Raw genomic sequence first — 24280 nt, forward strand, 5'->3', positions numbered from 1 at the left:
GCGGGTGCCTCCAAGACTGGTTGGGCAATTTGCAGCGCCCACAACTTCAGGTTGAGGAAACTGATCAGGTTGCTGGACCTCAGTCAAACGGAGAATGGGCGCCCCCTAGGAGCAGTAATCGGTAGTGGACACCGAAGGACCCAGATGGGCGGGGGAGGAGGGGGTGCAGCTCAAGATGGGGTAGACTGCCTGGCACAGTTTTCTTCTCCCAGGAGCTAATTCCTTCTGGCATGACGGACACCTGGGATCCCAAAACAGCTGGGCTGGAAGAGCCCCAACAAAGGAACTACCAACACGTGCCCTATGTCAGGCTCTGAAGGTGGGCATTTTCGTGAACATTGTCATAACACTCTGCTTCGAGGTAGGTATCATTATCCCCATTTTTCAGATGAGAAAAATCGAGGTTTGGTGACTTCCCAAGGAGGGGTGGAGATTTTGTATGACTCCAGAGCCTTTTCCCTGGAGCTCTCCCGACTTGGAAGCTACCAATTCTCTGAGGTTTGGGGGAACAAGCATCAGGTGTGAGAAGCCGAAGCTTTCCAAGGGACAACAGCGTGACAGCACTGTCGGCAAGAACCACGCCTCCCTTGTCGCGACCAAACTGATTACTGTTGCTTTCCTTTAAGAGCCTTCCCCTGAAAGATGACAACCCCTCCACACGGGGAGGCGGATATTATATACTCCTGGATCTCTAGGAAGTCTTTTCTCCCCTACCCGCATTGATCCCCACTGGCGAGAGAAATACTTCCCCTCCACCAGCGAGTGAAGGTATGAGACTACATGTCCCGGCAGGTCGTCAGAAGAGGGTGGCGAGGAGAGAAGGAGAGAGTCTCGTTTTCGCCCGCTCTCAATTTGGACTGTCGGCAGTGATGCACATTTCACCAGCCCACGTCCTTTCTCCGTTGAGCCAAGGAAGGGACTACGTCCCCCAGCAGGCACTGGCGCAGAGGATGTGCTAGGCCGCCATCTTTATTGTAGTCCTTTCTCCTGTTTCCACAGGGAGTAGCCTTAGCGAATGAACTACATATCCCAGGTTACCGTCTCCCCATTCCTCCAGCGGCCATCTTTGCTGGTAGACCCCGCCCCTTTCCCCTTCCATTGTCTGAACGAAGATAATAGAAGGGAGCCGGGAAGACTGCAACTCCCGTTAAGCTTTGCGCCAAGAGGAGGGGAATTTCGATATTACAGGAGGGCGAGGTTCCAAGGTGGTAGAGTGAGGCCACCGCCTGCCATTTTTATGGTAGTCTCCTTATCGTCTGGGTCCTGCCATTCTTAAGGAACTCTAGAAGGCTAGGAAACTACTAGTCCCATCGCACCTCATAAGAAGGACTACTAGTCAGGTGTCCGCCCCTCTTCCGCCATCTTGCTTGTAGTCCTCGTTCCTTTTCACCTTTCCATTGTTCCTGAAGAGTAGAAATGGCAGCGGGAAGGCAGCAAACGGACTGCGACTCCCGTCAGGTATCACAGACGCGGAGGGTTGTGGACAGGAGGGCGTGTGAGTGCCTGGGAAGGAGGTCGGACCGGGGTAGAAAGCCATCTTGTTTGTAGTCATCGTTCCCATTCCTCTGTACTCTGCGAGCCGGAGCCTTGGGGCAACCGGACTATAACTCCCGGCACCCTCCACTCCGAGCTTTACACGCCCTCCGCCATCTTGTTTGTAGTTCCCGCTGACCACAGCATCCTATTGATCCCACGGTAGCCCCTGTGGCCGCCGGACTACTACTTCCGTCGTGCCTTGCGCTTGTTAGTCCTGAAAAGTGGAGGTGGTGGGGGAAGGAGGGGCAGGGGGCGGGGTTCCTCTGGGAGAAGGAGGGAGTAAAGAGGAGGAGGAGGAGGGAAGGAGGAGGGAGGGGAGGGGAGGGGAGGGGGAAGAGAGGAGGAAGGAGGAAGGAGCTCAGGAGGGATGAGAGAGGCGGCCAGGGCCCCGAGCCGAAGCAGCGCGGGGCCGGGGGACCAGGGTGGCTGAGGCACGCCTATTGCCCCATCCCCCTTTTCCTGTCCCCTTCCATCCTTTCCATCCACCCTCCAGCTTGAGGAAGGGGATTTATTCAAATTTTATTTAAATCTCTATCTCCCGAGGGTCGCGCGCAGGGGGGAGGGGGAGAGGGCGGGGGCGCGCGCAGGCTGGGGGGGCGGGGCCCAGCAGCTTCCTTCACCCCCCTTTGCTCGCCCCGTAGCAGTAGCGCAGGGGGCCGCAGACCAGGGGCGGGCCCAGGGGAGGGGGGCAGGTTACAGGGACCCCCCCCTCCCCGGGAACCGGCGGTGGGCGGGGCTTGAACCCCGGAAACGGTAGGGGGTCCTAGGCCTGGTCCTGGACCCCTGGCCAGTGGGCATCGGGAAGGGGCCAGTTAAAGGGCCGGGGGCGCTGGGGAGAGGCGGGGCGGGGTGGGGGGAGGGGAGCTGGGACTCGGACCCCCGCACTGAGTGGGGCCCGGGCAGAAGCTGTGCACCCTGCGCCCGAGGAGCCCCCGTTGGCCTGGGGGGACTGAGGGACTGAGCCCCCCAGAGCAGGACCTCCCCCTGGAAGGGCCGCGCCGCAGCCCGTGGGAGGGCCTCGCCCCCGGCGCCCCCCATCTGCACTCGCCGCCGTCCCGGCCTCCGCCGGAGGGAGGGGCCGAGCGCCCTCGGGGGGCCGTGGACCCCGGCGTTCTGAGCGTTCCGCGCCCCGCGCCGCCCGGCCCCCCCGCCGCCGATGGCCGCCGACCCGCCGGGAGCTGCCGAGAAGGGAGAGATGGCTCCCGGGACACGTGTGAGGTGGGTTCATGCGGCTCCTCCTCACCCCCAGACCTGGGCAGCTCCCAGTCCATTCATCCTCAGCCCGGCCTCTCTCTACCTTGCCCGCCCCCAGCCTCACCCTCTCTTTGCGCCAAACTCCTCATCTCCAGCCCTCTTTCCTGTTACCTCTCAACCCTGGGGAACTGGCCTTCCTTCCTCGACCCTGCTTCGCCTTGCAGACCCTCATCCCCGCCTGCGGTTGCAGCCCTCCAAGGCCCCTCCCCTGGAGCGCTGGAGGGCTCCTCTCCCCCCATGGATGGGTCTGAAAAGGGGGAAGCTGGGGTAAGACTCTGGATATGAAGAGACCCTCCAGGCCTGCTGAATCTGTGTGGGATCTTGGAGGATCTGGTTTCCCTGGGAAGAGGAGCCCAAGGGATTCCAGACAATTAGGGATGGAAAGCAGCTTGGGAAGCTGGGAGGCAGGGGGCGGTGCACATGAGCCCATCTTGAGTTCTATGGAGATGTCAGGCTGGATTCTAGAATCCCAGGGAATCTGGGAGATTGCCCAGGTTGACCTGAGAGACCCATAAGAAGTCTGTGTTGGAGCAGAGGGCATTCTGTGTGGAACAGAGTTGATATTTGGGGCCATGGAGGAGTTCTGCAGCCGCGTCTCAAAGAAGGTCTGTGAGCGCTGGGAAGTTGGGCAGCCCGGTGGATCTTTAGGGGTTAGATTGTGTGAGCAGGTTCCCATTGAATCTGAGGAGGAAATCTAGGCTTTAGGGGAAGAGGAGTTGGGGGTTAGTTGTTTCTGATGGAAATGAGAGGTCTGGATTTGGTGATCAGGAATCTGTGGGGATCTAGGAGGTAAATTTGGGGTGTTTCAGCTTGGAGAGAGCCTGGGATGGAGCACATTTGGAGAACAGGGGAAGAGTTAGGACCTGTCTCAGGTGACTCCACAGACAAGGAGCCCCTGGTTTTTCCAGGAGCTTCGCTGTGAGGATGTCCGTGGAAAGGCCCTTGTCCCTCTCGGTGTCCCTTCGTCCTCCCTGGGTCAGGCGCGGGAGTATGGAAGAAGTGTTAGAGTAGGAGTGAGGTCAGGAAGCTAGTTCTCAGGGCTCCCGGAGGAGCCAAGTGAGCTGCTTCAGGAAGAGGGTGGCCTTGCCTAGAGGGAGGGGGGTTCCTCTGACCTTCCGCAGGAGGGGCACCTCCTTGTTCCTTGTCTCCCTGGGTAGGAAGCCAAGCTCTGGCTGCCTAGGAGTGGGGGCAAAGCTGCCAGGAGTCTTGCCGGCCAGGGTCCCTGTGGGCCCCCCTGACCTTGCCACCCTCCACACACAGCCCTCGGCGTTGCTGACGCCCCCAATGTCGTCGAGCAGCCGGGGGCCGGGGGCCGGAGCGCGCCGACGCCGAACCCGCTGCCGCCGCTGCCGGGCCTGTGTGCGAACTGAGTGCGGGGACTGCCACTTCTGCCGAGACATGAAGAAGTTCGGGGGGCCCGGGCGCATGAAGCAGTCGTGCCTGCTGCGGCAGTGCACCGCCGTGAGTGCTGCCCCCACTGCAGGGGGCACCCTTCCCCAGCTGACCTAGCACCTATCTGGGGGGCTGGGGGTGACTCCGTCGAGGGTCATGGAAAGTTGCCATAGGTTTGCTCATTCATTCACTGGCTGGTTCACATATCTGCCAGGCCCATTTCTGTCCTCAGCTTCAAGCTGGGGCCAATATTAGGGTCCACTGAAGAATCCCTCCCACTCCCTACCTTCAGGCTTTTCCCAACTTTAAGAGGCAGAGACCCACAGAAAGCTCGGGCCCCCTTGGACCCCCTCCCCAGAGCCGGGAATAGGTCTTTGCCTTCTTTGGCCTCCTTTTCATCTGTGAGAGTGGTCTCGGATTTGAAGCTTGTCTTACCCACTCTTTGACCTTGAGCAAATCACTGTGACCCTCAAGGTACCTCCTCCGTGAAATGTTTCCTTTGCTGAGTTGTAAAGGTCAGACAGCATGGATAAGAATGTACCTGCTGCCAGGAGCAGCCCACAGTAGGTATCCAAGAACCACGGGGCTGTGCCCGCCTTCCTCAACCTTAGCGCTTCCCAGGGCTCCCGAGAGTGGTCCTTTCCCAGTAGCCATAGGACCGGCGGCATCCTGTGCTCCCCGTGACCCCACCTCCCTTTTTCCCTGCCGTCACCCTTCCTGGTCTCCTTGCCCCACAGCCCCTCCTGTTTTCCTTTGTCCCCTGACCCTTGCCTCACTTTTCTTCTTCCCCACCTGCTGCCTCCCTGAGCCTGCCTCACAACTTTCTTGATATGACTCAGTATTACCCCTGATTTTTTTCCTAAAGTCATTTTTTTCCTAAAGTCCCTTCCCTAAGATCAGCCAGCTGCCCTTAGTGTTCCCAGGGGTCTTGCCAAAACCGGGTTCATTGTGGGGTCCAGGGCAACCCCCATACGGCTCATTGAGCAAACTGAGACTCACCCTAAGCTGTCTCCATGTTCCCTCCAGCTCTCTCTGAGTTTGCTGTCACCTTGGCATATAGTCTTCCCTCCTTTCCCAAAGCCAGCTACCACATCAGGTTACCCAGGCCCTGGATCCAGATGCAGCCATCAACAGTGACAACTGTGTATCTACTACCTTTTCTGCATTATCTCATTTTTATGACAGTCCTGCAAGGAAAAACTTCCTAGCCCCATTTGACAGATGGAGAAAGACATAAGGGGGTTAAATCAGTTCAAGGTCCTACTGCCAAAAAGGAACAAATTCAGGATTTGACCCAGCTTGCCCCCCTGGGTTCTAGACCTCATCTCGCAGCTGGCCGGGGTCCCCAGAAAGAACGGTCTTACTCCTGTGGCTTGCTTTTGGGGTCCCTGACACCCCCCTTTCCCCCAACAGCCCGTGCTCCCACACACAGCTGTATGCCTCTTGTGTGGGGAGGCTGGGAAGGAGGACACAGTGGAGGGAGAGGAAGAGAAATTTGGTTTGAGCCTCATGGAGTGTACAATCTGCAATGAGATCGTCCACCCTGGCTGCCTGAAGGTGATGGTCCTGGCGACCCTGGAGGCCGGGGTGGGGCTCGGAATGTCAGGGAGTACGGAGCTGGGGTAGGATGCCTCTTGAGTTTTTTGACACCTGACATCCACTCCCTGCCTCTGTCTACAGATGGGGAAGGCTGAGGGTGTCATCAATGCAGAGATCCCCAACTGCTGGGAGTGCCCTCGCTGCACCCAGGAAGGCCGGACCAGCAAGGTAGAGGCTGGGGCTTGGGTGGGTGCCAGGCTCTGGGTAGGCAGAAGGTCGGGGGTTGGTGCAGAACCTCACCCTCAGCTTCCATCTCTCCAGGATTCAGGTGAGGGACCAGGCCGCCGCAGGGCTGACAACGGCGAGGAGGGCGCCAGCCTGGGGAGTGGATGGAAGCTGACGGAGGAGCCGCCACTTCCACCACCTCCACCCAGGCGCAAAGGTCCCTTACCTGCTGGGCCCCCCCCAGAGGACGTGCCTGGGCCCCCCAAAAGAAAGGAGAGGGAGGCAGGGAATGAGCCCCCTACCCCAAGGAAAAAGGTGAGCCAGGGAGCATGCTCACTCGATCCAGCCTAAGGGATTTTGGGAGCTGTAATCTGTTGCTTTTGGGGGGAACCTGGGACATTCAGCTTCATGGGTTCCCCCCAGGGGTTGTTGGGAGATGTAGTTCGGAATTTCAGGTGGGAGGACGGTGCACGTTCAGTGTGGAGGAGAGGTACAGGTGAGAAGCTACTGGCGCTGGATAGGGAAGCTTTGAGTGCTTTAGGGAGGAGGGAGAGAGCATGCTCAAATTAGCTGCTGCAGAGGAGGAAGGAGGGGCTAGAAAGGGCCTGAGGGGGAAGAAAGCGGAGATGAGAGCATGCTCAGTGAGCCAAGACACTGGTTACCAGATGAGCATGCTCAGAGTTCTCTCTGAGGTGGGGGCTTCTGGGATTTGTAGTTTTAAGAGGCAAGCATAGATCTTAGTTTTGTGGCCAACCAGGGGCTAATGTCATTTCTCCCTTGCCCCCTGTCTCCTTCTTGCTCTGGTAGGTGAAAGGAGGCCGAGAGAGGCACCTGAAGAAGGTGGGTGGAGACGCCTGCCTCCTCCGAGGATCGGACCCAGGCGGCCCCGGCCTTCTGCCCCCCAGGGTTCTGAATCCGAGCCAGGCTTTCTCGTCCTGCCACCCTGGTCTCCCTCCCGAGAACTGGGAGGTGTGCCGGGGACCTCCTCCCTCCCCTTCCCACTTTCCTTTGCCCCACCCTCTATCCTAGAGACAGAAATCTGTCCTTTCCTGCCTACCTTGTCCTACCCCACCCCTTCTTGGCCATGATGGGCAGGCAGTTGGGCCCCTAGGAAGAGTAGAGGGGAAGAGTGGGTTGGGGCCAGGCCACAAGAGCCCTAGACTTGCCAAGAACCCTTGGGGTATCGTTTGACCCATTTGCCTCATCTTTCCAAACCTTTAAGGGGGAAGAACTGAGTTCAAATCCCTGTTCAACCATTGACTTGCTGATTGGTCTTGGCAGCTTATCAGCTGCTCTGGGCTTCAGTTTCCTCATCAGTGAAATAGACATGATACCACTTTCCTTACCCGGTCTATGCCACAAAGCTGTTTAATGACATTAACTGAGTTTTGTAAACTGCAAAGGGACTAGATTTGAGGGAAGTAAGGCCCAGAGAGGTTTGAAGACCTGTCCAAGGTCACACAGGAAAGCTAGCATTCAGCTGTCACTTTGCACTGACACATCAAATGCCAGGGTCTGCTTGACTGCGTTCAAATTCTTCCTCTGCCATTTGTCAGGTTGTCACCTTGGGCAAGTTCCATAATCTCTCGGAGCCTACATTTCCTCATATCTGGAAAGAGTGGGCCAAGTAGCCACTGCATCCCAGCCCTGTGAGGATGTCATGAGTCAGCGAGGGTGGGAGGCTCCGCCCAGGGCCAGATGATCGTTGTTACTCTCGTCTCAGTGCAGAGACACTCGAAGTTTGGTACAGCCTTCAGTGTTGTAGATGATGAGAAAGGGGCTTCCCAAGGTCACCGAGAGAATTGATAGCCAGGTCAATATGCAAAACTAGATCTGTAACTGTTCTCCACACCTCACTGCTTTTGGAAACTCCTAAGCTATCGAGACCCATAAGTCTTTGCATTCTTTGCATCAGCACCTTCCTGTGACAGATGAGGAAAGTGAGAAGTCCAGAGAGGGGCATGACCTGACTGAGGCTCCACAGGGCAGGAACTCGGGACTGTCCCTCCGGCTATTCATTCCGCCGGTGACTCCTCGGGGGTCGGGGGGTGGGAAGGCAGGTGCCAGGCCCTAGAACAGCCTCCATCTCTCCCTGCAGAAACCAAAGCCGCCTTTGGCCTCTGCTGAGGGCCCGGCGGTGCCTTCCCCGTCACCCCAGCGGGAGAAGCTCGAGCGCTTCAAGCGGATGTGCCAGCTGCTGGAGCGGGTGCCCGACACATCCTCATCCTCCTCGGACTCCGACTCAGACTCCGACTCGTCAGGCACATCGCTGAGTGAGGATGAGGCTCCTGGCGAGGCCCGGAATGGGCGACGGCCAGCCCGGGGCAGCTCGGGCGAGAAGGAGAACCGCGGGGGGCGGCGGGCTGTGCGCCCTGGCGGCGGAGGGCCCCTCCTCAGCTGGCCCCTGGGCCCCGCACCCCCGCCCCGGCCCCCACAGCTGGAGCGGCACGTGGTGCGGCCCCCGCCTCGAAGCCCTGAGCCTGACACGCTGCCTTTGGCTGCTGGATCCGACCACCCCCTGCCCCGCGCCGCCTGGCTGCGTGTCTTCCAGCACCTCGGGCCCCGAGAGCTATGCATTTGCATGCGAGTGTGCCGGACTTGGAGCCGCTGGTGAGTGGCCTGGACAGGCCTAGGTTCCATTGCCCACACGCTCCTCACTCGCTGGGTGACCTGCAACAGGTCCCTGAGCCTCTCTGGGCCGGGTGCTTGTACTGATGATGCTTCTATAGGATGTACATACTGTAGTTGGTACTTCTGTATTGACTGTGCCCAGGCTGCTTTTGATTTATTTGCTCACTGAACCCTCACAACAACTCTGTGAGGTGGGTATTGTTATCCTCATTTTCAGAGGAAGCTGAGGTCAAGGTCACGTGGAGAGGAAACAGTAGAACCAGGAATTTGAACCTGGTCCTTCTGGCTCCAGAACCTTTCTCCTTAAAATTGTTACTTATGAGTGTTTAATATGTGCCAAGTATAGTGCTGACTGCTGTACCCGCATCCTCTCACTTGCTTTTCACCTCTCTCTTCTGAGGACAGTCTTAAATTGATCCCACTAACACAGAAGAAGGGGCTTCCCAGGCGGCTCAGCAGTAAAGAATCTGCCTGCCAGTGCAGGAGACTCAAATTCGATCCCTGGATGGGGAAGATCCCCTGGAGGAGGGCATGGCAACCCACTCCAGTATTCTTGCCTGGAGAATCCCATGGATGGAGGAGCCTGGTGGGCTACAGTCCGTGGGGTCGCAGAGAGTGGGACACGATGGAAGCAACTTAGCACACGTGCATGCACACCTAAGGAAGCCCTTTACGGGGCTTCCTTACTTCCCACTGCAGAGGGCATGAATTCAATCCCTGGTGGGGAAACGAAGATTCTGCAAGCCATGTGGCACAACTAAAAAAGCAGAAAGCCTTTTGCTGAGCGGCCCCTGCTCCCCAAGTGGCAGGCATATTTGGGCCTCCTCATTATGCTTGGAACTTTTTTGTGGCCTGGAGCCACCACCAGCACCTTCCACTTACCCTCCTCCCATCTCCCCACTGCCTCCTGAGTCTTGTTTCTATAGGAACGTGGGTCAGCCTCTCCAACCCCTGGTCTTACTCTTCCGTCCTGTCCCTGACACCCCCCACCCCCAGCTCTCCTCCAACACTCCCCCCCACACCCCAAAAGAGCACATAGAGGCTTTCTGCATTGACAGCCTTCATTCGTTTTCATGTTCCCATGTGAGTATTTGGGGCAAATGCCATATCTGTTTTATCTTCATGTTCTCAGCACAGGACAAAAGGTAATGTGTGTTAGTCGCTCAGTCGTGTCCGACTCTTTGCCAACCCCATGGACTATAGGCCGCCAGGCTCCTGTCCATAGAATTCTCCAGGCAAGCAAATTGGAGTGGGTTGCCATTTCCTTCTCCAGGGGATCTTCCCAACCCAGGGACTGAACCCCCGTGTCTTGGATTGCAGGCAGATTCTTTCCTGTCTGAGCTACCAGGGAAGCCCAAAGGGTAATGTAGGTGCTCAAAACAATTTTATTAAGTGAATAAATCCAGGTTTTTTCCCCAGACCCTTCCTGTGGCCCGGGCATCCGGTTGGGATGTGCACACATTAGTTGATATGTTCCTCATACTAACAGCAGCCCTGTGAGGCGGGTTGTGAGGGACACTAGAAATCAGTGCAGGCAGTGGCTGACCTTAAACCCCAGTCCTTTTCCTTAGGATTCTGGTGTACTTGTTCACACTTGCTGGTCTGTGGAGGCTACAGAGCTACGTGGAGGGGAAGGCAGGCTCTGGAGAGAAATTACCCATAGTTGAATCTTTTTTTTTAACATTCTTTTTTTGTTTGTTTGTTTGTTTGGCTTCACCAGATTTTAGTTGTGAGCTCTTAGCTGGGGCATGTGGGATCTAGTTCTCTGACCAGGGTTTGAACCTGGACCCCCAGGAAAAGTCCTCCATAGTAGAATCTTTGCTGAGCTGTATGCTATCAGCCTATTTCCTTCTCTGCGCATCAGTTTGTGCATCAGTTTCTTCATCTGTTAAAACAGGAACCAAGGCATTTACTTCATGAGTGTTTTTGTGAGCTGATACAATAAAGAATTGAGGACAGTACCTAGGAAATAGAAACTTCTTAGTGCCTTAACAGCAATCATTATCACTGGTTCAGCTACAAATATTTACTGAAAGCACAGACTTTTAACATTCTGGGAACTCAGATCTGTGCCCTTGGAAGAGTTTTCAGTCAACCTGCAACATAGTAGAAACAAGTAGTTACAGCAGTTGCTGGGATCACCTCCTCCACCTCTAGAGGTTTGCCAAGGCCTCTTGGTCAGGGCCAGCTCTGTGCTTGGTACATGGGACCCAGAACTGATGAAGACCCAATTTCTGTCGCAAGGGGAGACTCATGACTGCAGGTGGATGAAGCAGAGAAGCTGGACTGGATGGTGGTTTTCTGCTTGGGCCTAGGCGTTTTTTTAAAACCCATGGGTTTCGTCACCTGTGACTCCTGTACTTCTTGGATGAGTGGCCACAGGTCGATTGCTATACCTGTCAGGGCCTCAGTTTTCTTATCTGTAGTCTGGGTTCATATCAATACCTAGTAGGGATGAAATGAGGTAATTCTTGGAAAATATTTAGCACAATCGCTAAAGGGTGCTAAATGCTCAACAAAATGGTGGTTTTGGATGAGCAGAATGAGGGTAGGGCTGAACAAGGGCCTGAGGGGGGCACAGTGGGACTAGTCCAAAGGCTCTGTCAACCTGGGCACAGAGGCAGGGCCTGGGGGGATGAAGAGGAGGGACTGGAGTTGAGAACTTAAGAAGCAGGATGACTTGGATTTGGTGGCAGTAGAGTGACAAGCAACTGGGTTTCTGGTCCATGAGCCTGGATGGGCAGCAAGATCATGGCCCAAGCTTGGGAATACTTAGCCGGGGCAGGTTCCCGGGTCAAGCCAAGTGCTCACATTTGCCAGGTTTGGTCTGAAAGGCCTTTGGGCCCATCAGGAACTAACAGAAGAGCACCTGGAGGTACAGGTCTGTTGCTAAAAAGAAAGATCCAAGTTCGGGAGTTTTTAACCTATAGATAGCAACTTCAAGGAAGAGGACAGAAATCAGAATGTCAGCACTTGTGAGTTAGAGAAAGGACTGCAAGAGACTTGGAGGGGATTGCGAGCCGAGTGTGTCCCGAAGGAGAGATTGAGGAGAGAACAGGGTTGGGTGTTGGCGAGAGGTCATGGGAGATCAAGGACCAGAAGTGTCAGTTGGATTTTGCTCCAAGTAGGCCTGGCTATCTTCTGCTGTGCTGTGTGGGGGTGAGGGCACTGGAACCAGGTCGTCTAGAATTGAGGTTGGACTTGATCTGTTTGTTCTCTGCCATGTCCCTAGTTTCTAGGATACCTGGCTTACAGGAGGTACTGAAAAAACACTTGTCGAATGAATGAAAGTGAGGAAATCAGGATGGAGTGTGAAAAAGAGGCAGCGAAGGTGGAACTGGATAGAAATTTGTAGGTGGGAGAGCAGGAAGTTGCAGGCATTCCCGTCAGATGGCTTCCATCTTCTCTTGAAAATGGGAGGCACAGTGATCTGCCCAGGTCAGGGGAGGGAGGTGGGGTGGTGGGGGGAGGCGAAGCCTGGGGGAGTTGCAGAGTCCCAGGGAAGAGGGTGGAGACTTCACTGGAAATGAGCAAGGAAGGGACTACACTGCCTGGTCAAGTCAGCTGGATTTGGGACTAAACACTGATGGATGGATGGAAGGACCTCAATGCCAGCAAGGAGCCCAGAGAGCTGATAAGGAAGAAGTGGCTTGGGTTGGAGCCTGGGAAGCTGTGAAGTCCTTACGGGTAGCAGTTTGGGCTGGTCTAGCTCTGTGGCTCCAGAGGGCCTCTGCAAGAGGGAGGTTTTGGACTCAACTTTGGAGGTGGGCTGAGTTGGTCAGGGGTGTCTGGAGTCAAGGGGAAAGGGAGTGGGGTAGGGCATTTGGCCATCAGGCTTGGCCTCCCCTGGGTGATGGATGCCTTGGCCTTGTACTTCTTCCAACCTATTACCTAAGTGTCATTCTCTAGTCTAGAAAGAGGGCTTCCCAGGTGACTCAGTGGTAAAGAATGTGCCTACCAGTGCAGGAGATGTGGGTTCGATTCCCTAGATCAGGAAGATCCCCAGGAGAAGGAAATGGCAGCCTGCTCCAGTATTCTTCCTTGGAAAATTCCATGGACAGAAGAACCTGGTTCATAGGGTCACAAAGAGTCAGACACGACTTAGTGACTGAGCGTGCATACCCTAGTCTAGGAAGAACCTGTCTATGGCCCCCTGTCACCCTCGCAACAAGCTTCCATGGTCCTGTTGGACATTTGGACAAGAACAGTGACTGCACTAAACACTTCCTCTGCATCGTCTCCCCCCGCCTTTTTTTAAAAACATTTTTCATTTAATTATTTTAAATCACTTTTAAAAAAAAATGAAACTAGAGTTAATTTACTCTCCCTTCATTTTTGCAGCAAACTTGTGAAATCAGTACTGCTTTTACGCCATTTTATGGTTTGGCAAATGGAGGCCCAGAGAGAGCAAGTGACTTGCCTAAGGTCACTCCGAGCACAGAGGCGGCAGAGCTGGGGCTTCAGTCCCCACCGCTCACACTCCGCACCTTGGAGCTCTGTGCCCATGTTCATCCAGCCTGGCATTCCAACCTTCCTGGCCAAGACACCCCTACCCTGGGCTGGCCGTCCTCCGTAGCCTCGCCCCTGCCTCTTCTCCATGTTGGAGCTCTCGATCCAGACCAGCTTGCTCTTCCACCTGGCTTTGCTACCATGTAATCAAAGTGGGACCTTGAAATCAGTCTCCTAACCTCCCTGGACCTCATTTTCCTGACCTCTAAAAAGGAGATGGCGATTATAGTATTCACCTCCTAGGGCTGTTGTGAGGTTAAATGTGTAAGGCGTAGAACGCAGTAAACCCTTGGTGAACATGGGTTTTCATGGGTGAACATGAGGTATTCGTGCTGGAGTCATCGTCTTCGTCATCCTCATTGTTAAGGTGAGATGATGAATCGCCTTTTGTTCCTACTGCCTAAGGTTCTCAGAGCTCTCCTGTTTTTTTTTTTTTTTCCCTGTGTACTTGGCCAGGACGCTGGTTCTTCCTTATCTGAACTCAAATCTTCTTCCTCCTCCCCTCACTAGAATTAACTACTGCTGTGCATCATGCAGGATCTTAGTTCCCTAAGCAGGTATCAAACCTGTGCCCCCTGCAGTGGAAGCACAGAGTCCTAACCACTGGACCGCTAGGGAAGCCCCAACTGTTGCCTTCCTTCAAGTCTCAGATCTGGCACTGCCTCCCTGGGAACCTCCCCGTCCCAGTTTCTCACCGGCTCTTATCATGTCCCTTGTTGCCCCAGTTACTGTAAGACTCGGCTGCCTCCCCCGTTTCCTTACTGTTCAGTGTCTCGACACTTAGTATCAGTAGGGGGCCCTCAGTGACTGTTGGCTGCCACTCTGAGATTTTAAACCCAGTGTTCTGGTCATCCAAGGGCAAAGGGACAAATTAGCTGCAGCCAAGAAAAATCAGGAGAGACTTCCTGGAAGAGGAAGCACTGGAGCTGAGCCCTGAGGGATCCGGGTTGGTTGGCAGTTCCATCAAAGACAAACACGTGCCAAAATGGGTTGGCACCAGATAGCAGGTGTCTGTTGGTAAGCAGGTGGTTTGGCCTGGCTCTTGTGGAGTGCAGTATACAGATACAGCTGGCGGCCTGTGTGTGCCCTTGGGGGACAAGGGTTCCCTCCTAGCCACGTAAGATCCAGGAGGGCTTCAAGTTGGTGGTGACAGTTGAGTTGGAACTCATGACTGGGTCAGAGTGAGCAGAGAGAAGTTTTGGATGGAACAGGATTTCACGGAGTGGAAGGAGATAAGGGACAGAACCTAGGGGCAGAAGCTGGATTGAAGGTGGGTAGTTTTTTTTTCTTTTCTTTTCTTTTCCTGTTTAGAATCAGAGAGATTTGCAAGTGTTTATTGTTTGAGTGGGTGGAACCAGGAGAGGGAGAGGCTAGAATGTTAGAAGAGGAAGGGAAATGGTAGGAGGTGGGAGGTGGGACAGAGGGTGGAGTTTTTTGGATCAAAGCCTTGGTGTATGTGTTTCCAGCTTTCCCTAAAATGTCACCCAAGGGTTCCCAGGTTTGCCTGAGAGTTGCAAGTGGCACAAAAATTTGGCTTGATCTTTCTATTATTAATAGTTTTGAAAAGAAAGTTCCTCCATTGGGTGCTATTATATCTTTTGGATGCGTGCATGCTCAGTTGTGTCCAACTCTTTGGAACCCTATGGACTGTAGTCCACCAGACTCCACTGTTCATGGAATTTTCCCAGCAAGAATCCTGGAGTGGGTTGCCATTTCCTCCTCCAGGGCATCTTCCTGACCCAGGGATCGAAGCTGCGTCTCATACATCTCCTGCATTGGCCAGCGGATTCTTAAACACTTGACAACTTTTCTAATACTTACCTCCCTGTTTAACAAAAATAGTCTTTAGATGGCAGCCAAAAGCCATAGCAACACCTAGCTAGAATTTAATAATCCTAGTCTGTTTTTGTGGTGTTTATGTCTAAGTGTAACATATGTGTGTGAAACTATACTGGTTTTCAGTGCAAATGCTGGTTTTAAGAATTGATTTAAAGATAAATTTACGTTCTGCAGATAAGTGGATACTGAATGACTGTTGGAGTTTGGGCATCTCTGCCCCAGCCCAGGGCTTCCTGAAAGGAAAGCCTCCAGAAGCGGGGCTGGGAGAGAGATAAGAGACAGCTTCCTGGTTCCCCTCCCCACCCCTGCTGCTTCTGATACAGTTCATCTTACCCAGTGGGAACTTTTATGACATGGCTTTGAACTACTGTACTGAAAGAAACTTTTCAAACCACATCTCAAGGAACTTTAGTGTATTGGGTTGGCCAAAAAAAAATTTGTTCAATTTTCCATAACAGCTTACGTGGAGGGAAACCTGAATGAACTTTTTGGCCAACCCAATACTACAGTGTGTTGGTAGATGACTTTGGCAGAGATGGGGAAGGGTTCCCTGGTAACATCAGTTTGGGAAGCCCTTCTCCAGTTCCCTGCATGTTGGTCTCATCAAGGCTGTCAGAGTTGCTGGGGACCAACCTGTTTCACTTGATGCAGGCCTCATTCATCTTTGTAGTTTCAACAACTGGGACCTACTAGGCCTTCCATAAACACTGACCGAATCACTGGGAAGCCATGAATGAAGTGTGTGGTAGGGGTGCTCCGTGGGAGCTTTGGGTGGTCCACACTCGGCTTGGGATCATCCATTCATGCAACAGATGTACAGCAGGTAACCTACACCTGGCCCAGTGCTGGGCACTAGGGGTGCTAAGAGGAAGAAGCCAGGGCTGCCCTGGTGAAGTCTCCATTCTGGCTGGAGGCTCACAGTAGTCACAGACTAGTAAGTCAAGCCCTGGGCAGCTGGTCCTCAGGATGAGCAGACGCGGATCACGGGCAGGAATTAGTAGAGGTTGAGAAGTACCCACAGCCACCATAACTGGTGAGAAGCCCGAGGCAGAGGATGGGGGCTGCTGCTGGATCTCTTTGGGTCTCCATCAAATACAGTGTGTAGAGTGCGTGTGTCTTTGGCACAATGCTTTGGAAGCTTTAGGCCCACTCACTATAGATTTTTTTTTTTTTTTTGGTTGGGCTAGATCTTCACTGCAGGGCGAGGCCTTCTTTAGTTGTGATGCTCGGGCTCTAGAGCACACAGCCTCAGTAGTTGCAGCACGCAGCTTATCCAGGTGCCCCCTGCTGGCTCTCTAATGGCAGTACATGGGCTTAGGTATCCCACGGCATCATGTGGGATCTTAGTGCCCCAACCAAGGATCAAACCCATGTCCTCTGCATTGGAAGGCAGATTCTTAACCACTGAACCACCAGGAAAGTCCCTGTAAGGTCCACTAACTGTAATAACCCCGTTTGATCTTAAAACCACCTCGTGGGCAAGGCCCACCTGTTGACTATCATCTTTTGTGTTATAAACAAGGCCTGAGGCCCAGGGAGAGGAATGGGCTTGCCTAAGACTCACATCCAATTAGTGATGGAGTTGAACCCCAAACGTAGTGTTCTTGGCCTGGGACCTGGGGCTTCCTGCCCACCCTTGCTGTTTGGTATGGACCAGGAGAGAGCTGGGGTGAACCAGGGTGGGGATTGTAGGTTCCCTGAGACTGTGAGCTGAGGACTGAGGTCTCTGTCTCCCCCTTGTGGCCAACAGGTGCTACGACAAGCGTCTGTGGCCTCGGATGGACCTGAGCCGGAGGAAGTCACTGACCCCGCCCATGCTTAGTGGTGTGGTTCGCCGCCAGCCTCGAGCCCTGGACCTCAGCTGGACAGGTGTCTCCAAGAAGCAGCTCATGTGGCTTCTGAACCGACTGCAAGGTAGTGCCACGTGGTGAGGTGGGGTGGGGTGAGGGAAGGGAACAGACCTGGGACGGACCCCTCCTAGCACCTGTTTCCGGGGACCTCCCTGCTCCCCCAGGCCTGCAGGAGCTGGTGCTGTCTGGCTGCTCCTGGCTCTCTGTCTCTGCCCTGGGCTCAGCCCCACTGCCGGCCCTGCGGCTCCTGGACCTCCGCTGGATTGAGGATGTTAAAGACTCCCAGCTCCGCGAGCTGCTGCTGCCTCCGCCAGACACCAAGCCAGGTGTGGCCTCTCTTGGCTCCTTTGTAGGAGGGTTTGGACAGGCTGGGGGGTGAGGCTTCCACGGTCTCTTCCGATTCCTGCTGGGTGTTAAAAGGATTTGGAGAACGGATAGAGCTTGTGAGGTTGAGGAGACAGACCCTGCTTGGCCCATGTTCATTCATTCACTTTCCTGCTGTGTGCTGGGCCCTGTGATCAGAGCTGAGGGGATGGGATTGACTTCCAGAGGGGAAGATAATTAGGGGATGAAACGCAGTGTGGGACAGGAGGATGACACAGAATTCTAGGAGAAGCCAGGGGATTGTGAGCAAAATCTCTGGGTGTGGTGGGCACTATTAGGGGAGACTTCTCCCAGGGGGAACAGCGGGACTGCTGTGGAAGAACGCAGGCCTGGGGTGGCTGGTCAGTTCCATTTGTCAAGAGGAGCCAGACAAAGGATCTTCTGTGAAATATCCCGGTTTTTAAATGATGGCGCGTAATTCAGATTCTTTTTAAAATTCATGTGTTGGCCCAGCAAAGATATGATTGAGCAGTAGAACTGGACCCTAGATCTTCTTGCCCTGAAGTGAAATGATGAGGACTTTTCTGAGGGAGCAGAGCAGAAATGAGGGAGCCAGCTGACTTGCACGGTTGTGTGGAGGTGGCGGTTTCATTTCCTGAGTCAGACCCCAGCCACCTCTTCACCCTGCTCTGGCCCCGGCCCCTGCCACCAGGTAAAGTCAGCTTCATGGCACGTAACCTCTGGGCCCGGCCCTGGGTAGGGCCCTGGAGACCTCAAACTGAGTGAGCCCCATTCCCCACACTGGTAGAACCCCAGTCATGCAGACATAGAAGGGCATGACGTGCTAATGGCTGTGGTCGGTGAGAGGGTGGCGGGGGTGGGGAAGGAGGGCAATGAGAAAAGCCCTCCTTAAGGAGGTGCTATTTGAATTGAGTCCTGAAAGAGACAGGATTTTCCCAGGGAGTGTGAAGGAATAAGCAGTTTTGTGAGGCCTGGGAGCCATATTGGCAAAGAGGGGATGCTGGGAACTGGGGCTGGTCTGGTAAGCACCAACCTGGTCACTTTGGGGGTCCTATTGAGGTGTGAGGTGGGAGTGCTGAGGCCTGGGGCTCTTTGTCTAGTTCTAGCAAGGAGCTGGGATACTCAGCATTTTCCCAGGTCCCCACCAGTCTGTTCTCCATAATGAAGCCGGGGAACCACCCAGAAGATCTGGTCTGTCCACGTCACCCCATGCTCTCCACTCGTTCTTATTGTTCCCTGGTGCTCTTTGGATGCAGATCAGTATTTTACCATGGTCAATAAGGCCACTGGTCTGGCTCCCACTGACCTATGCTATCCTCACATTTCAGCCACCTCAGCCTCCTTGCCAAGTTTCCTCCAGCTCCAGGGCCTTTGCCTACTCCTCTTTGCCTAGAATGCTTTATCCTCCTTCACCTGATACCCAACCGCTTTTTAGGCCTCAGCATCAATGTTACTTCCTCCTAGAAGCCCTCCAAGATCTCCTCCTCCATTGAGATGAGAGTCCTTCTTCCAGAGAGCAGTCCCCTCCTAGCATACTGATTTGGTTAAAATCTGTCTCCTTCTACAAGGTTCTTAAGCTCCATGAGGTCAAGGACTGTCAACTCACCCCAGCACCTTGCTTTGGCTGCTCTCTCTCATGGCTCCCTTCTTGCCACCCCATCCCCCTCACAGCAGTCTTGGAAGGGGAGTAGAGAAGGAACTAGGATTTCTGGGTGAGGCCCCAGAGGGCTTGAGTGACAGCTGCAAGTCACACAGGCCAGGCCAAATCTGAGCATCCACCCGTGGCCCTCTCTTCCTGGAGCTGGACTGAGCGTTGAGAACAGTGCGTTCCGTGAGGTGAGAACATGCCGGTTGCCTGGCAGACCAACTCCATCTCCTCCTGCTTGAATTGACTTCAGTCTAAGCCCCTTTAGCAGGAGCTCGCAAAGGTGAGCCGTCCAGGCCCCCCAAGCCTAATATGCTCCTTGAGACTCTCCCCACATTTTTACCCACCCCCCCTTGGCTACACTAGGTCTTTGTTGCTTCACTCCGGCTTTCTCTAGTTGCAGCAAGCGGGAGCTACTCTTTGTTGCAATGCATAGGCTTCTCATTGCAGTGGCTTATCTTGTAGAGCAGGGGCTCTAGGGCACACGGGCTTCAGTAGTTTTGGTGCTTGGACTCAGTAGTGGCTCACAGGCTCAGTTGCTCCTTGCATGTGGGATCTTTCTGCACCAGGGATTGAATCCATGTCCCCTGATTTGGCAGGTGGATTCTTAACTGCTGGAGCACCATGGAAGTCCTCTACGCCCACGTCTATCCCCTTGGCTTCCTGTCCTCGTGTGGCATCCCTACTTCCTTGCTTTTGCCCCTGCTGTTCTCTGCCTGGCTACGCTTCCCTCCCCCATTCCTTCTTGTTCAAATAAATCCCTGAAGGCCCACCTCAGTGAAATCCTCCTTGAGCCCACTTGCCTTGCCCCAGCCACACGAGACCTCTCTCATCCGCTTCCCTCTGTTGGCCTTTAGCTGTGGCCTGAGGGTGAGGGCATCAGCAGGTATATCTCCGCTCCAGGCTGTCAGCTCCTCAAAGTGAAAAGGAGAGAATTCAGAGCTTGCCAAGTAGGTGCCCAGAGGTGGCCTGGCAGGTTACAGAAGTGGTGAGCTTGGTGCAGGATGTTAGGGACTACACCTTGCCACCCAGCTTCAGCATCGTTGTGGGGTGAATGGGGTAGCCCAGTGATGCTCGATCTTACAATTTTTCAGGGAAAAGCTCCATGTCAAAGTTTCTTTATAAAAATGGCCCTCTATGTAGCATCCCTGGTAGCTCAGATGGTAAAGAATCTGCCCGCAATGTGGGAGACCCGAGTTTGACCCCTGAGTCAGGAGGATCCCCTAGAGAAGGGAATGGCTACCCACTCCAGTATTCTTGCCTGGAGAAGTCCATGGACAGAGCAGCCTGGTAGGTTACAACCCATGGGATCAGACAGGAGTGAGCGACTCACACATACCTCTTATGTAGCATCAGTCATTAAGAAAAATGTGAACACTTTGCAGATCCATAGAACACTCGTGCAGGCTAGTTCCCTGACTTGGTGTTGTATGATCTAGTTTATTTATCTCAGGGTGAGGCCGGGGCCTGGAAAGCTGATAGCATTGTGGTTAAGAGTTAGGACTCCCGAGTCACAAGGCCTGGTGTCTTGGCTCTGTTCATCCATAATCATGTGACCTTGTGTAGCTGGCTTGTGTAGCTGGATGTAAGCCTGAGTGTTCTCATCTATAAACAGGAATGATGATCAGAAAACTTGTCTCCCGAGGCTGTGGTTCTTAAAGCGTGGTCTTGGGACCAGCAGCTCAGCGTTGCTGGAGAACTTGGTTTTTCCTTTGTCTGGATTTTTTTTTTGACCATGCCATGTGGCATGCAGGATCTTAGTTTCCCAACCAGAGTGAACCTATGCCCCATGCAGTAGAAGCACAGAGTCTTAACCTGGACCTCCAGGGAAGTCCCAGGAGAACTTGTTAGACTGCCTGGGGGCGGGGCCAGCAATTGGTTTTACCCAGCAGCCCAGGGAGATTAGTTAGTCTCTGTCTGTCTGTCTCCCTCTCGTTTTTTCTTTCTCTCTCTCTCTCTAATTGGAGAGCCACTGGGCTAGGGGCAGGCTGCCACTTAGCCGCTGCCTGGCCTACAGTGTGTGGTCAAGCATAGATAAAAAAAATGGAAATGCAGGATCATGGTAGATACAATATAAAGGAAAGCTTTGGGGGCAGAGATGAAGGGTAGGAGCTCTTCTACCCCAGAGCTGGAGGAAGGAGAGGCCTCTGAGCTCAGATGGGAAAGCCAGGGACCCTGGCCAGGCAGGGGACTGAACACAGGTGGCCTTGAACAGGGTCCCCTGTGGAGTTTGGCTCAAGTGTTTCTGAAGGAGGGAGAGGAATTTGGAGCCGAGACAGGGGTGAGACCTTGTAGGAACTCGAATGTTCTCCCAAGTAGATTAGACTTCTCTGAGGTGCCCTTGGAGAGTTTTCAGCAGAAGAGGGATGTGGTCTCACATATTTGAGAACTGCTCTTTTTTTAAATTAATTTTTATTGGAGTATAGTTGCTCTCCAATGTTGTGTTAGTTTCTGCTGCACAACAGAGTGAGTCAGCGATATGTATACAAACATACATCCCCTCTTTTCGGGATTTCCTTCCCGTTTAGGTGGCAGGAGAGCACTGAGGAGGGAAGGTTCCATGAGCGGTAGAGTGGGTTCCCATTGCTTACGTGTTTGATACACAGTATCAGTAGTGTGTCTGCGTCAAGCCCCCTCTCCCAGTTGTCACCCCGCCCCCCTTTCTCCCTTGTGAGAATCTCTGTCTTTTGATAAGTGAGGAAGTGGGACAGGGGGCCGTCCTGTTGGGGATGTCATTTGTTGGATGAGTGACTATATATTGACAAGCATCTATGTCCCAGGTCCTGTGCACAGATCAAGAACAAGACAGACAAAAACTCCTGCCTTCCTGGAAGGGGCATTCTGGTGCAAGGGTCCCCAACCGCCAGTATCACTCCCCATGGCTCCCGGTCGCTCCCATGACCACCTGAACCGTCCCCCCCCCACCCCCCCAGCCCTGTCCGTGGAAAAATTGTCTTCCATGAAACCAGTCCCCGGTGCAAAAAAGATTGGGGACTGCTGTTCTAGTGGGAGAGGAAAAAATATGTCAGTGAGAAAAAGAGGAGAAGGTGCAGGGAAGGAGTTGGAGTACGTGGAATGTTATGGTTCCGAATGGCATAATCGTGGAGGCCTCCCTGAGGAGGCAGTGTGGGGAGACAGATGAAATGATGGCGGCTTGTGTGGTTTGGGGGAGAAGAGCAAGCCACGAGCCACGCAGAAAATGCAAGTTGAGGTTCCCTTAGATTGGGAGCAGGTCAGGGGTTGGTGAGGGAGGAGGGTGGAGACATAGCCGGTGCACGGATGGGAGCGGTCCACAGTGGTGACCTCTTCTCTGCCTACCGCAGGGCAAACGGAGAGCCGAGGCCGGCTGCAGGGGGTAGCAGAGCTGCGCCTGGCCGGCCTGGAGCTGACGGATGCCTCCTTGCGGCTCCTGCTGCGCCACGCACCCCAGCTGAGCGCCCTGGACCTGAGCCACTGCGCCCACGTTGGGGATCCCAGTGTCCACCTCCTCACGGCCCCCACCTCCCCGCTCCGAGAGACCCTGGTACACCTCAATCTCGCCGGTAAGCGCCGTCCCTTATCTCTCCATCCTTCCAGCCTCCTGGGCCCTGTGGTCCGGGTGGACCCCCTGCTCACCTTCTGGTCTCAGCTGCCGTCGCCCCACCCCCAGGTTGTCACCGCCTCACGGACCACTGCCTCCCGCTGTTCCGCCGCTGCCCGCGCCTCCGCCGTCTCGACCTGCGCTCCTGCCGCCAGCTCTCCCCGGAAGCTTGTGCCCGGCTGGCAGCCGCCGGGCCCCCTGGCCCCTTCCGCTGCCCAGAAGAGAAGCTGCTTCTCAAGGACAGCTAGTTGGGTGCCCCCCACCCTCCCCCAGGACTCATCAGGAGCCTGGACCTCAGGCCTTCATTTCACCCCTGCCAGGAGGCCAGGTCACCCACCTCATGACTTGGGATTCCTGAGTTTTACGACTTGGGGTTCCTGCCCAGGGACTCGAGCCAGCCTCCCCCACTCTCTACCCCCTGCACTGATATCTCTGGGGGTCTCTTCTTCCCATCCCCTCCCCCTTCCACCTGCTTCATCGACCATCCCCTGGGGGAAGCGGGTCAGAGGTACTGGGGGGCGCTGAGCCAAAGGGCTGGTGGGAGGGGGGTTGAGGTGCAGTTTGAGGGGGGGATGAATGGGGAGAGTATCTGCACACAGGATGTTGGGAGCAGGGGGCTGGGGGAGGTGGAGGATGGGCTGGGGGGTGGGGGGTGGGCAGAGAGCAGACCATCAGGGGTTCAGGGAACAAAGACCAGATACTTGGAGTTGGGGGGGTAGGGTGGGGGGGCCAAAAAGGGAAACCAGAGGAGCAATTGGGGATCCAGGTGTCAGAGATGAGGGGACTCGGGGAACCAGGGGGAAAGCAACAGGACTGAGTGAGGGGCGGGGGGCAAGAGCAGGTGCAGGGAGGGTGGTAGTAGCCCCTCGGGGTCACCCCTCTCCTTCCTCCCTCCCCGGATTTCAGTTCCTTCTCCCCAACCCTGACTCCTTGAAAGTCACTGACAATGGCAGCTATCTTGAGGAGTGGGGCCCGCGGGCCTGCCCGCTGTTCAGCGCGCCCTGGGGAGTGGTGAGGGGTACCCCAGCCCCCTACCTGCCTCCCCGCACTATACTTGAACATTCATCTGTACTGAAGTGTTACTTGAACCGGGGGAACCTCGGACCTGGGGGAGCCAGAGCTTAAGGGGACTGGACCAGCTTGGACTGAGACTGGACTGGTGGACCACCGAGTTCGGACTGGACCAGCCCAGGCTCTCTTGCTTTACTGTATTGAGCAGCTCCACCCCTCCTGACCCTGAGGTGAGGGTAGGGGGCGGCGGGCCGGCCCAGTGATGGGGAAGATGGGACTCCTCCAGCTTGGCTCTTCCCACTCTTTCATCGTCATGGAACCTTGTATCCCATTTGCCCAGGGAACTGCCACTCCTGGTTGCCATGGAATTAGCAGCCAATGGACACCTCCCAAAGCCAGTGCTAAGGCTGGAAATGGCCCCTCTTAGTTGCCATGGGAACTTAGTAACGACTCTTGGCCCTCTCGCGCCCCTTCCTCTGCCGGGGCGGGGCTTTGGGAGCCAGGGGTAGGGGCCGGGGCCAGCTCCCGCCCCTCAGCCCAGGTCTCCCTGGGGAGCCAGACTGGACCATGTTGGGGAGGGGGGAATATCCACATACCTCAGGTAACAGGGAGGTTCGCGGGTGGGGGGGAGGGACTGGGTGGACCAAAGGCCGGAGGGGAGGGGGTCCTGGGGATTCGCAGAAGGCTTGAGGATGGGGCCGCTTGGGGGAGGGGGAGGAGGCAGCCCAGCGAGGGATAAGTGGGGGACCCAGCCGGGCTGGGCCCCTGGGCCCCGGGTCTGTACTATATGGTTTGCTATAAAACTCAAAATCTTCCAGCCGGGGCCGCCGAGTTCGCGTGTGGTTGTCTGCGGCGTTGGGGATGCAGGGGGTGGGGGTTAGGGGAGATGAACCGAGTATTCTTTGAGGGTCTGGGAGGACGAGG

The 24280-nt window shown here is 55.0% G+C and overlaps 1 protein-coding gene across 4 annotated transcripts; it reads left to right on the forward strand.

The window, feature by feature from the left end:
- The first annotated feature begins 835 nt into the window (after positions 1 to 835).
- On the forward strand, positions 836 to 24179 carry LOC122432972 (F-box/LRR-repeat protein 19). 4 transcript variants are annotated; one of them, XM_043455324.1, is made up of 11 exons: positions 851 to 1458; positions 4051 to 4251; positions 5596 to 5739; positions 5863 to 5949; positions 6043 to 6261; positions 6754 to 6915; positions 8045 to 8556; positions 16676 to 16839; positions 16940 to 17101; positions 22089 to 22307; positions 22415 to 24179. In XM_043455324.1, exons 1-11 carry the CDS (start codon positions 1417 to 1419, stop codon positions 22591 to 22593), a joined length of 2091 nt encoding a protein of 696 aa, XP_043311259.1. In that variant the 5' UTR covers positions 851 to 1416; the 3' UTR covers positions 22594 to 24179. The 4 variants fall into 4 exon arrangements, with proteins under 4 accessions (XP_043311261.1, XP_043311259.1, XP_043311260.1 ...); XM_043455325.1 differs by having other exon boundaries at positions 856 to 1458; positions 6754 to 6786; XM_043455327.1 differs by lacking the exon at positions 851 to 1458 and adding an exon at positions 2429 to 2754.
- Positions 24180 to 24280: the final 101 nt, after the last annotated feature.

This window comes from Cervus canadensis, chromosome 32 (assembly GCF_019320065.1).
Source record: "Cervus canadensis isolate Bull #8, Minnesota chromosome 32, ASM1932006v1, whole genome shotgun sequence".
Taxonomy (NCBI): Eukaryota; Metazoa; Chordata; class Mammalia; order Artiodactyla; family Cervidae; genus Cervus; species Cervus canadensis.

Coding starts and splice junctions, on each gene's coding strand:
- LOC122432972 (XM_043455324.1), top strand. CDS start 1,417: ATGGCAGCGGGAAGGCAGCAAACGGACTGCGACTCCCGTCAG. Junction 5,950..6,042: donor AGGAAGGCCGGACCAGCAAG/GTAGAGGCTGGG, acceptor CCATCTCTCCAG/GATTCAGGTGAGGGACCAGG. Junction 8,557..16,675: donor TGCCGGACTTGGAGCCGCTG/GTGAGTGGCCTG, acceptor TGTGGCCAACAG/GTGCTACGACAAGCGTCTGT.